The following is a 13,404-nucleotide window of genomic DNA, read 5'->3' as shown; positions in this document are numbered from 1 at the left end:
AATAAACAAACTTTAAATAGTTCAAGGGCAAGTACATATTTTACTCTATTATGCAACGTACCTAAATAACTTATCAATTAAATAGTATCAACTAAATTAAAAAATGTAAATTGTGGTTCGAATCGGTTTGGACTCAGAACTATAAAAATAAATCCTCAAACCAAGCAATTTGGTTCGATTTTTTATTTCTCTTAACTGCAACCAAATCATACTACTAAAAAATCGAACCAAATAGATTAGTTTGGACTAGTTAGCATAAGATTTACGGTTCAACGATTTTTTCCCCACCCCTAAAGCAATCAAAGTCAGGTTTCTACCACTAACTAATTACCTCATTGAATTTTTTTTTGATTGGCAATAAAATTTTATTAGAAACTCGACTGAATTAAACTCATTGAATACTTTAGTTTAAGTCTTCAAAGTTTGGTAAGATTAATCATACTCTTTAGCACTACAAGTTGAATCTAGTAACGCGAAGAAAAAACTTTGTTACAAAACAAAGATTTTTTTTCCCTTTTCCTTAGACATATGATTGATTAGAATCATTAGATAGTTTATAACCAGAGATAAGGGCAGAAAATGCAAGTGCGAGGAATGCGAAGAATTCCATGCTAATTGCTGCAGCAGAGTTGTCCGTGAATATGGTGTCTTTCTCCTCTCGCATCCTATTTGTTTTGGGAATTGCTGATGATAATGCAGATATCAACAAGTATGCCATAATCTGCAATTTCATGAATTTTCAAATGTCATATCTTTCTACACAATTTTAGCATATATACATTGTATCACTACTCAATCAGCTAAACCAAGAGCATCAAAGTAACTTCAAAAGTCCAAAGCATCCTTGCTAGTTACAACTGATGTAGAACACATGGAGGCTCAATTTCATGATCAATTGGACTAGTCGAAGCCTCGGAAACCCAAACGTTGTTTAATTGCAAATTATCCGATTGGGCAACTTTTCGGATGAGCTCAGATCGGGCCCAAACTTGGTGGGTTGACTTATTTTCACGCTGCGGTCAATACTCATCAACCTAGGTTCATGATCAATGGTGTTTTCTTGCCTAATTCCTTTGTTTACGCCTCCAATTGGACGTTTTTACTGTTTTAGAAAATATTTGTTTCATTAATAACATTTAGCGTATAATTCCGTAGAAGTTGATTCTTTTTGGAAAATTCACGTTTTTGTTTCCTTTTTCCAATTTTATTATTTTTCCCAAATTTTGAGAATTTTCATTTTTGAGTTAGGATTTTGCTAGGGTTACGCCTTTTTCCTATAAAAGGGATTGTAACCTAATGTTTAGGCAGCTTTTTATCAATATTATTCAGAATTTGTCTTTTTCTCTCGTGGACTTGAGTTTATCATTCGTTCGATTAATATGCAACTAATCTCTTTGTTAATTCCGCTGCGTCAAGTTACAAGGTCTATAGAAATATCTGATTCTCTGTCTTATTGTATATATATAGATTAATATTGTAATGTAATGAATATTCTGACTTATAGCTTCCTTATTCGTCTCTTAAGTATAAGATAGAGATATATTTATTTATTTTTAATTTCCTTATTTAGTGGGGGATGAATCAGTTACATCTTGTTCCCACTCTTAGGCATTCTTTTTTTGATCAGTCTTTCGTGGTTGTTTTCCTAGGTCTACTAGATCCTTTCACTGACTTATTATTTCCATTACATTTTTGAAAAGTATAGAATCATGTAAATAAAATGTAGGAAAAACTAGGGGAAATCACGGTTCAGTGGGAAGTGGGGTATTTTATTCCCAAGGTATGGAGTAGTTTTTGTGAAATTCCTCTGAACATGAAACGGAGGAAGAGGAATTCCTAATACATGGAAGGACCATGTTAAATGACTATTACACCCCTTAGCCAACCTTCCTCCTCCTTTCTTTCTGCCTCTAACTTTACTCTCTCTCTCTCTCTCTCTGCTAATTTGTTTCCCCAACCCCCAACCCATCACCACTGCCCATCACAACTACCATATCCACCATTGCCGTCGTCACCCTACCACCACATCACCGAGCTCAACAATCCTAGTATTCCTAAAACAAACAGTTCAAAACTTCATCAACCACCACCGAGTCAACTCGTACTGTTTTGTATTTTTTAATTTCAAATGGGTTTGTGGTGGATTTACAGGAGGTGCAATGAAAAGGCTGGGGTTTTGCATAAACTAAAGTATTAGTACTAGTAAATTACATTTGCTTGAGTTCAAGTCTGTGGGGAAAAGGCTGGGTAGCACCGCTGGGTGCAATCCACTCACATTGGAACGTATGGCCACTTGCGTAGAATCCGGAGAAAGGTGAAGAAAGTATCAGCACAAGTTAATAAACGATTTGAACTTATCCCAAACAAACAAAATATGATTTGGGACAAGGTTCTCTTAAAAAATATGATTTGGTTTATATTAATAGAAAGATTCGTCTTTACTAATACACAATGTAGTTTTTTATAATTCATCACTTGCACTTTTATAACTCAAATAATATGAACAATCAAATTATTTAGGACAAAGTTCTCTAAAAAAATATGATTTGGTCTATATTAATAGAAAGATTAGTCTTTACTAATACCCAATGTAGTCTTTCATAATTAATCAATTGCTCTTTTATAACTCATATAATATGAATAAGGCACCAGATTCTCTGTTAGGTGGTGGTGCGGTCCTACTAGCTGTGGTGGTGGTGGTGGCAGAGCGGCATTTGGGGGGGGGGGGGAGAGATACCTCCTGTTGGCGCCACAAGTGGTGCTTGTGGTGGGGATCCGGTGCCAAGAACAAAGGTTTGAAAATGAAATGATTTTTTTTGGGGGGGGGGGGGGGGGGGACATTTTTGTCTTTAAAACCATGTCTTGGCAATTAATATTTTCCTTTCCATGACTTTTCAATTCCGAAAAAACTACTCCATGACTTGGGGATAAAATACCCCTCTTCCCACTAATCCGTGATTTCCCCAAAAAACTAGTCAAAAGAACTGGCCGCATTTTATAGAATAAGTCTTTCACTTCGAAATTATCGCGGCACGATACCAAATACAAATTCGAGATTTTCCTTATACAGTATAATTGTATCGTTAATGATCTTTTGAATTATATATAATAATAAGAATTTATTTTTTTAGTTCTATTCCTAGGTAGGGGATAGAACTATACAATTTTATACTAAAAACCGGGAGGTGAATATGCCTAGGAATTTTGAGAATCTAGAAAGTCGGCTTTTGCTGCTTCGCTCGATTGGACTTTTTGACATAATTTTTTATTTCATAAAGCAATTTAAATATTATTTCTAAATTTTCTTGTTTCAGTTTTTGTAAATATTTTCGCAAAACCTATTCAATTCTATTTTGTGAGGAAAAAAATTTCCATGCACCAACTGTAACTGACCTAAACAAAAAGTAATTTGAACAGTTTAAGATGAACTCGATTGGAGCCTTTATTTTTTAGCTTTTGCAATGTTATGTTACAATGTTCCTAGAATACATAATACCCTTGAAGTGAATAATCTCCAATTCCACAAATTTTCAAATGTCATTTGAAAAGTCTTAATTAAAGATTACAATACATATATTTCTGGACAATTTGTAGCTTACATTGTACTATCTAGTTTTCGGCTTTGCTCTATCAATTAGACTTTCTCACATAATTTTCATTTATTTCTATTTCAAAAAGCAATTTAAATAATTTTTCCTCAAATTTTATTGTTTCGATTTTCAAAATATTTTTGCTACACCTCTAATTCTGAGGAAAAAAACTAATTACCAATGTATAACCACTATAAATGACACAAAATGTAAGATTTGAAATTTATTTTACAAAAACCAGTTAGGAGATGAATCGGATGGAGCCTTTGGCTTTGTTCAATCTATCACACTGTAACTAGAAAATTTGAATGGTTACATAGAAGCACAATTGTAATACTTCCTTCTCCAAGAAATGTGGTGTTACTAAGAGAAGCTTTCATTGCGGAGGGAATATCATACATTCAGGCGCGTGATATGGGGGGGAAACTTTGTTCTTTTGACTTTCGATTCCGTGGAGGATATGTCATTAACGCTAGAAGAATCAGGTATGTGTTGGTTGAGAAATTGGTTTGTCGATGTAATTAAGAAATGGAATCCAGATTTCAAGATTGATAGTGAGTAGGGTTCCATTGAATTTCTGGAACTCAGACACTTTCAAAAACGTTGCCAAAAGTGGGGTGATTTCATTACTTTAGATGAAGCAACTTCAAATGTATGGGTCTTCTTTTGCAGTTGGAAAGGTGAAAATTCTTACTGGTATCTTTGAAACCATTAACCAGGAGATTTGTTTGGTGTTAAATTGTAACTCATACCTTGCTAGAGTAGTATTGAAGGAGCAAGTTGTAGAGACCCGTAAATTATTATAATTTCGGTAATCTTTAATGCATGAAAGAATCGTATTATTAATAAAGATGTACGTTAGTTTGTGGGGGTGTACAGATATATGTTTACTGTTGTGTGTTAGACACTCGGAGAATAGTAAAATGTGAGTTTGAGGTTGTAATGATGGTTGGAAGTGTTGGTAGCGATTGGGGTTTGATTTGGTAATCGTTGGTGAAATTTTATTTTCTGCCCATCTTGTACCGGTACCCAGTGTCTAGAAGTTGTGTTTTCTTAGCATTTGGGGGTTCCAGTACTAGTACCCGCTGTCGTTTTTCAGAAACTTTTGCACGCTTTTTGGACTACTATAAATACCCCCCTTTACCATTTTTCACACTCAAAACCCACGAAACAGATCTGGAAATACCCCCTCTCACCTACGCCACTCTAATCTCACCCAAAACTCTTGATTTCTACCTTAAATCTTCAAGATCCAAGAGATTTCGTCCTCAAAATCACTTGATTCTTGCATTTGGTGAACAAGGGGTAAGTTTTGTGTTCTTGATTTTAATTTTCGGCTCTCAAACTCGTTTTTCCTCTCTGTCCTCTCAATCACTTGTTTGTTTATCTTGTTTTTGGGTTGTATTCACCCAAGATCTTGTAGCCAAGCTTAGATGGAGCTTGTTTTTTGGTGGATTCAAGCATATTGTACTTGGTAGACTTGGGGTTTTGCTCAAAACCCACTTTGGTAGGAATTTTTCTCTTTCTCTACATGTTATGTGGTGATTTCGTGTGACATTAGTGTTTGATTGCTATATATGGTATTGGTGGAACACCCTAGGATTTATGGATTTTATATTCTTACGAATGATGTACTTATGTCTTGAGACATGAGATTCATGAGTTATTTGTGACGTGTTTGATAATGTTGGCATGTGTGGTACGAGTATATGGTGTTGTTATTTGATAGTGATAGTAATGTGGTTGTAGTTGTGAGGTGGAATGTGGAGTTTATTGTGAAGCAAAGGGTGGAAACACAAATTCGCAAGGGGTGGGGTTAATGTGATGCAAGGGATGGAAACACAATATCACAAGGGGTGGAAAATTTGATGGAAGGAATATGTGTGCGTGTATGCGTGTATGTGGGTGTCTAATACTAGTAAATGGGGTTGAAATGCGATGTTGTCGAGTTTACCATTTAGCTTGATTCACTGTGTCCATGTTTATCATCTCATCAGCATATAGATTTTGTAGAGAATTTTCTACTGGGCTTGTGTAGCTCAACCAAATCCTTCTTTTCAGGTTCCATTGCCGGACAATAGGTTGCATGCCTCGTGTGTTGGGATGGGAAGACATTTAGGAAGCTAACTGCGTTTAGTTACTTTAATCATCTTGTAATGACTTCCTTTTGGTTAAAGATGGTTTTGTAACTAATTATTCTTGAATCTCTTTGACTAAACCGTTTATAACCAAATAACTTGTTCGAACTTGTATTTAATCTCATTTCGGGGCCGGTGTGCCAATATTGAATATTCCTTAAAGTTGGGGACTTGTTTGTAAATTTAACATGTGGGAACTCTTTTTGGGTTTTATTTATCTTACGCGATGATCTTTTGTCGAAAAGGTTTATTTATTTATGTTGAAAATTGAGGGCTTGACAAATTGGTATCAGAGCGTCTAGGTTTGAATACTTTGAGACTGTGGGAAGACTTTTTGTGTCATGGGTTCAAAATGTCACGTCTGCTTGCATGTCATATGTGTGCTTGTGTGAATTGACATTACTTGGCTTATGTGGCATTGCATTTCAATATAGTAGAGTGTCGTGGAGTTTTTTTTGACTCGTGTTGGGATAGTTGGGAGCTTAGACCTCATGAAGTGATGAAGTGATATTGTTATAACTTGTAGTAAGATGGCTCCGAGAATGCGTGCTAGAGCCGGTGGGGCAGAGAGTCAGGGTGGTCGTGGCCGAAGGGCACCGGTTGAGGATGAGGTTAGCTTTCATGGGGAGAATCCTAATGGAAATCCGGGGGAAGGGGCTTAGCACGGTCAGGGAGGGGAAGTTCCGATCGTTTAGAATCCTTTTGCTAGGGATTTCGTTGCGGCTCTTGCGGCTACAAATCTTCTAAACCAAGCTCCTAAGGAGAGTGCAGACAGTCGTGCCTTGTCGGCAATGAGGGAATTCAGCCGTAGGAATCCACCAACATTCGACGGGTCGAGTAGTGATCCTCTAGTGGCCGACCATTGGTTGGCTCAGATCCAAAAACTTTTTAGGGCCCTTAAGATTATGGAAGATGACTTGCGAGTCAACATTGTGGCTATTCAACTTACCGGAGAAACTAACGAGTGGCGAGAGTCACTCTTGAAATCGAGAAAAGATGCGAGGAGAGCGGCAAGGACCGCGGCTCAAGCGAATGAGCCAGATGTAGAGAACTTAACTTGGGCCAAATTCGAGGTGCTCTTCAAGGAGCAGTACTTTCCATAAACTAGTCATGACCTTTTGAGAGAAGAGTTTGAGAAGCTAGAGCAGGGGCATATGACCATATCGGAGTACACTCTGAAGTTCCAATCTTTGTCCCGTTTCGCGCCGGAATTGGTAGCTACCGAGGAGAGAAAATGTGGGCAGTTCAAAAAGGGGTTGGATGACACCGTGAAGAGAATGGTGATGGCACAAATGCAAAGGGAGGTTTGCCGATGTCGTGAAGTGTGCAAGGAGCATTGAGATACCTAAAGAGGCATCACGAAATCCTAAGGCTTGGGAATCGAGGCAACCAGTAGGGAGTGTGAGCTCTTCTTTGGGGAGTTTTGGCAGTCAGGGGAGGAAGAGGTAGCGAGATCAATTTTCAGCTTCGCAAGGTCTGTCGAACTTTAGGCCTCCATTCTGGGGGGGAGAAATCAATTGGTGCTTAGAATTGCACCAGATTGCAACGACTTCCCTCACCGCTTCACCGGAGCCCTAGTTCGTTGTCGGAACCCTAATCTACAAAACAGACAAGGGGTGAGTGCTCCTTTGCCTCTCGTGGCAAAGGCCCTCCGATGCCTAAGTTAGTATCACATACTAGTGGAAAATCCTAAATATCAATAGGAAGTATAGTATGAATGCAATGATTTGCGTACCTTTTGCCCCTAGGTTTTACCTCATATTTATAGATTCAAGGATGCTTGCTGCCCAAGCATCCTTGTTACCCTAGATTTCCTATCTCGTATAGGAAACCCACGATATCTTGGATTCTCGTTCCCTTATCAGTTCATTACCTTAGTCCTTTTAGGACTTTTTTCTATGACTGGCCGAACATCCCACTCCCGTTGGGTATCTTTCCAAGATCCTGCATTCTTGGGAACTCATTCTTTAACGGAATACACTTTCTTTGGACCTTTCCAGAATGTTCCCTCTACTTCAGCACATTGATTGGAATTCTCTCTCTGTTCGGATATCTTATTGCTGAACAGAATGTATGGTCCAGTTACTTCACATGTAACTAGTCCTTTATCAATTATTTGGGCTAATATGTCTTCTCAGGAGTTCCCCCTTTGTTCGGCCTCTCTCTTTGCCGAACAGTACTACCTGAGTAGTTACTTCGCATGTCACCGTTTCTATTATATTCCTTCCATGGTCCCTCGTACCATGTTTATTAATTCTATCTGTTCGGGAATACCTCGCTACAATTGCTCCCCAGTTTTGCCTTTTGCCACTGTTCGGGGGCAATTGGTAAAACTGGAAATAGACCTTTGAGCTAGGCTTTTAACTCTTCAGATCCTGTACAGTCTTGTCATCAATGATCTTGGCACCTAAATCATTATGCCATCTTGAGGTAAGAACTCCACGTGGCGTATTTCGTATACCTTGCATTTAATTTTGACTGACGTTCTTGCCAAACTGCGTCTAAATAGTATTACTTTCCATTTCTTTTCACGTAACGGTGTGAAAGGGGACGTTTCGTCTCTGTCCTCTCTTAAACCCCAACAAAAGGGTCTTTCTAAGTTTCCACAAAAAACTCAAATCCTCTCTTTCTCGCTCTAAGAATCCAGGCGAAAGTTTTCAGCCGCCATCTCTGCCGTCTGCAAACTCGACTGCATCCAAGGGAATCTTCACAGCATCTTTGTAAGATTCTCATTCTTATTTCATTTTCCTTTCCATTCTCAGATCTTCGTTCTCAGACTGTGTGTCACTCCTAAGGCTTCGATTGTACCCATTTCCATTTTCTTCGTTCTACTTCGAGTTCATCCATGGCGGATGATGGTGAAAATGGCCTTAAACCTAGTAAATTTAGGAAACTTTGTGAGACTCCCACTGCCATGGCGGCGTTCAGGGCTGAATACGGCATTCCAGATAATGTAGGGCTGGAACTCGCCCCGTTGGGAGCAGATAGGGATGGTGGCACTTGGGATAGAATGTCCCCATTGTAGCCATTGTTGAACGCGGAGTTCGTTTTCCCCTTCACCCATTACTCCGTCAAGTCCTGAATTGGTATCGCCTTACACCCATGCAAGTTTCTACGAACGTATTTAGACTAGTAATGGGAATTGTAGCCTTGAATCGGATCCTGGGAACTCAAATAGGTTTATGGGACATCCAATGGTGGTATAGCATCGTGTTTAACCCAGAATATAACACTTATTACTTCAAGGTTAGAAAGGTAGAGAAATGTCTCGTGCTAAACCTGCCAGATTCTGCTCGTGATCATGAAATTGATTTCCTCTATGTTACTGGAGCTTTCAAGCCAATGGGGGAAGATGGCTAGGTGGTGGGCCTCCATTGCCCCCATATTTGGGGCTACCCACGTATGCTCCTAATTTTCTTTGCTCTATTCGTAATTTCCTTGTATTGCTTCTCTATACTTTATTTATCCCATACTTTGTGCTTGCAGCGGATAACGCCAACAAGCGTCCAAGACGTGAACCCAGCTACATCCGAACAACAGAAATAAATAGGATTCTTAAGTACACAGGTGAACCTGGAACATTGACAGCTGGTCGGGGCCACGACGCGAACGTCCTTTTGGGTTACGATCCTTCCTATAAAGGTTTTATTGACAGAAGGCTTGCTAACCCAAGCACTAGTGCCGCCTCAACTTCGACTGCTGCCTGGCCTAGGAACTCAAGATCTAATGCTGGAGTGACAATTGCCGATCAGCCAGGCGAAATTCCAATCTCAGAAGGCATCGCCCTGCCCCGCGTGGTGCTCAGAAGATCATCTCAAAGACAGGCTTTTTCTCAACGACAGCCCGAACAGGCAGTTCCCAATCTTGATACCAGCCAATCATCCTCTTCCGACTACTCTCCATCTCCTCCAAACTCAGGTACTATGACTCGTCAACCCCTGAACCTTAGTACCCTTCTCATCGTCTCTTCACAGGGACGTGGTGCCACTGGGAGGGTGTCATCAACTGGTCAAGCCCCTCCGCCATCTCGTTGAGCTAGGGAGGCTTCAACACGATCCTCCTCCTCTCCTCGGGAACGTGATACTTCCCTTGATGCTATTGATATTCATTGGGACAAACGCCCTAGGAACCAAGAAGCTGGGGACCCTGATGCACAAGCTGCTGCATCGACTCTGGAAACTCCCCCACCGAGCATCCAAGTAACTCACGAAACCTGGGCCCCTCAACTCATAAGGGGCGACCGTCCAGTAAACGTTGGGGACAGTGCTAGCTCATCGAAGACTGCGCTGGCCCTAGCACAGGGCTTACTACTACCCGTTGACATGCAGAAAGAGTCCTCACCTCCTTCTGACCGGCTTGTGTCCACTGGTCTCGTCAGTGGAATCAAGGTGATGTGGTTGGTCTCATAGCTTAAGCTTTACCTTTTTGTTTAAATTATTAACGTTTAAGCTATGTTTTGGTTTTCCTTAGTTCATCCAAAAGATGATTACACTGGGTCAGAAGTTCCAAGATGCAGAGACTGAAAGAATCAGGTTGTTGAATAATAATACCAGGCTGCTGCAAACAGTCTCAAGATTGGAAAGTGAGAGAAACAAAGCCAAGTTAGATTTCGATGATGCAAAGGGCAAACTCGCAACAGCTGAAGATAGCCTTCATCAGGCTCTGTCTGAAATAGACAGCACCAAGAAAGCTGCTTATGAAGATGGCTACCAGAAAGGATTTAATGTCGTTACCGCCAGCTATGTGAAGCAGATGCCGGCCATACAAGACCAAATCTGGGTTGCCAGCTAGGAAGCCTGCTTGACAAAAATTGGTGCTGCTGAAGACTCTGTTCTCTGGGTGGAGAATGACTTATTGAGCAGCCATGCTGCAGCTTCTCAAGAGCACGAGGAGACCCTGGAGGATGATGTCGAGCAGCAAATTGAAGATTTTGCTGATGCAGGTGAGGATTCGCCTACTGATGCTCACCCTATCCAATCACCTGTCCGAGATTCAACCAATGAACCTATTAACCTGGAGGAGAACACAGCTGGGGGTGGTGCTACTACTGAAGTCAGTGCAGAGGTCCCAAATGAAATTCATCCAGAGGTCCAAAACTTGGACGGATAGGTAAGTACTTGCCATGGACTGTTGACCTGGAAAATTTTGCTAATCCTGCGTGATTATAAGCATCGGTCCTGCGAGGCACCAGTACTTTTATTCTTTTGGTAACACAGGTATTCGGCCCCTTGCGGCATAATGTATATACTTTGCTTGGCCCTTCATGTTTGCATGTGTTTGGATGCATACAGGTCTACCAAAGTATTTTATACTTAGTTGAATATATGTTTGACTCAAGTTTCTCATATTTGTGTTACCACATAATGCATTTTCTCGTATGCTCCCCAAATTCCTCATATTTGGATTTACCCCCAAGTGTATTCATACTTAGGGAAGAAAACTCAAATAATCACACTCGGATTATGACCAAGTATATTCGTACTTAGATTATTGACCCTTTAAACATATGCTCGTTATGGTTTTAGCCAAGTGTTTCATACCTGGAAAAGAAGTAATACTTTCCTGTAAGTATTTCGTACTTTAAGCAAAAAGTGTAAGTGTTTTCATACTTAGCAATCATGTACATATAAGTTTCTCGTACTTAGATGAGTACTGCAAGTGTTTATGCACATATTCGTATGTAACCCAAGTTTTTCGTACTCGTATGGTTTAAAACAACTTAAGTCTTACATATCTAGGGAGAGGATACGTGCATTCGTACGTGGCATTCGTGCTTATCACCTCATGCTCCCCAATACGAATATAGGAAAAGAAGACCATAGTTCGTATTCATAAAAAGTAGAAAATTTGATATACCATAAAAAATGTTTTTATTCATAATCTTTAAAACTCAAGGGGGCGTTACTCGTAACCCTTGCAGCTAATAATAATAAAAACAGAGGAGCTTTATTCGTAACTCCAACATAATCACGTAGTGCATCCTAAAAATAAACTGAAACAAAACAGGAGTCTTTTAAACAAAGAATTTCCTTAAATTGTGGATATTCCAAGGCCTTGGCACCGGGTTCCCGTCCAGGTCTGCCAAACGATAAGCTCCAATACCCACAATCTCAGTTACTCGATATGGGCCTTCCCAATTGGCTCCTAGCTTGCCCTCTTTGGCCACCTTGGTATTGCTGAGCACTTTTCGAAGCACAAGGTCTCCAGCACCAAATTCTCGTGGGTGGACATTCTTGTTGTAGCCTTTCATCAGCTATTCCTGGTAAGAAGCTAGGTGCACCAGGGCTCTTTCCCTCCTTTCCTCATCAAGGTCAAGTTTAATTTCAAGGGCCCTGTCGTTGCCCCCACTCTCAACCAATGCAGTTCTATTGGTTGGAAGGCCAACTTCTAGGGGTATATAACTGCCTTTGTGCCATATGCCAGTGAATAATGGGTCTCTCCTGTAGACCTCCTTGGCATTGTTCGGTGTACCCACAGGACTAGGGGCAGCTCATCGGGCCATTTTCCCTTTGCCTTATCCAACCTTTTCTTGATTTCATCAAGAATGGTTTTGTTGGAAGCTTTTGCCTGCCCATTACTCTGAGGGTAGGCTGGGGTTGAGTAGTAGTTCCTTATCCCGTACTGGGCACAGAATGCTTTGAACTTTTTCTGAAATTGGGACCTATTATCTGTAATCAATGAATACGGGACCCCAAACCGGATAATGATGCTTTTCCACATGAACCTTTCTACCATAGGTTCAGTGATTTTAGCCAATGGTTCTGCTTTAATCCACTTGGTGAAATAATCCGTTGCTACCAATAGAAATTTCCTATTTCCTGTTGCTTTGTGGAGTGGACCCACGATGTCCATGCCCCATTGGGCAAACGGCCAAAGACTCGTTAATGGCACCAAATCTTCTATCGATATTCGAATCATTGGTGAGAATTTCTGACACTTTTCATAGATTTTCACATAAAGCTTAGCATCTTCTTGCATATGTGGTCACTAGTAACCTTGAGTGATTGCTCGATGGGCAATGGATCTGCCCCCAGCATGGCTTCCACATGTTCCCTCATGAATCTCGTGGAGAAACTTCTGCACCATCTCGAGGTGCACACAAAGCAAGTAGGGTCCAGTGAAGGACTTTCTATACAACTTTCCTTCAGGTGACAGCAAAACCGTGCAGATTTTACTCTAATCTTATGAGCCTCCTTTTTATCAGTGAGGAGTATCCCATCTCATAAGAACGTCACTGGATGAGGACGCATCCGCACGTGGGGAGTTACCTTTTGTCGTTTACGACTTTTCGGACGTGTTTCCGAAGGAGTTACCCGGTTTACCACCTGAGAGAGAAATTGAATTCACTATCGATTTGCTTCCTGGCACCGCACCTATTTTTGTACCTCCTTATCGTTTCGCGACTGCCGAACTGAGGGAATTGAAGACTCAGTTGCAAGAATAGGAGAGTTTGGGGTTTATTCGTCCGAGTATGTCGCCGTGGGGAGCACCAGCCTTATTTGCTCAGAAGAAACATGGATCGCTTCGTCTGTGTATCAATTATCGAAAGTTGAACCAGGTCACCATTAAGAATAAGTACCCAATGCCTAGAATTGATGATTTGTTCGACCAACTTCGAGGCGCAACTTATTTCTCTAAGATCGATTTGAGGTCCAGTTACCATCAATTGAGGGTTC

The 13,404-nt window shown here is 40.6% G+C and overlaps 1 protein-coding gene across 1 annotated transcript in view; it reads right to left on the bottom strand.

Moving 5' to 3' along the window:
• Positions 1 to 340: 340 nt before the first annotated feature.
• LOC131322548 (CASP-like protein 4B1) overlaps positions 341 to 13,404 on the bottom strand; it is a 36,106-nt gene continuing 23,042 nt past the window's right edge. Inside the window, exon 3 of the mRNA XM_058353907.1 lies at positions 341 to 721. Coding sequence (XP_058209890.1) covers positions 521 to 721 — 201 coding nt within the window. The 3' untranslated portion in view covers positions 341 to 520. The remainder of the gene's footprint in view (positions 722 to 13,404) is intronic.

This window comes from Rhododendron vialii, chromosome 4a (genome assembly GCF_030253575.1).
Source record: "Rhododendron vialii isolate Sample 1 chromosome 4a, ASM3025357v1".
Classification (NCBI taxonomy): Eukaryota; Viridiplantae; Streptophyta; class Magnoliopsida; order Ericales; family Ericaceae; genus Rhododendron; species Rhododendron vialii.
Note: the sequence above shows the minus strand (reverse complement) of the source record. Positions and strands in the feature narration are given on the sequence as shown.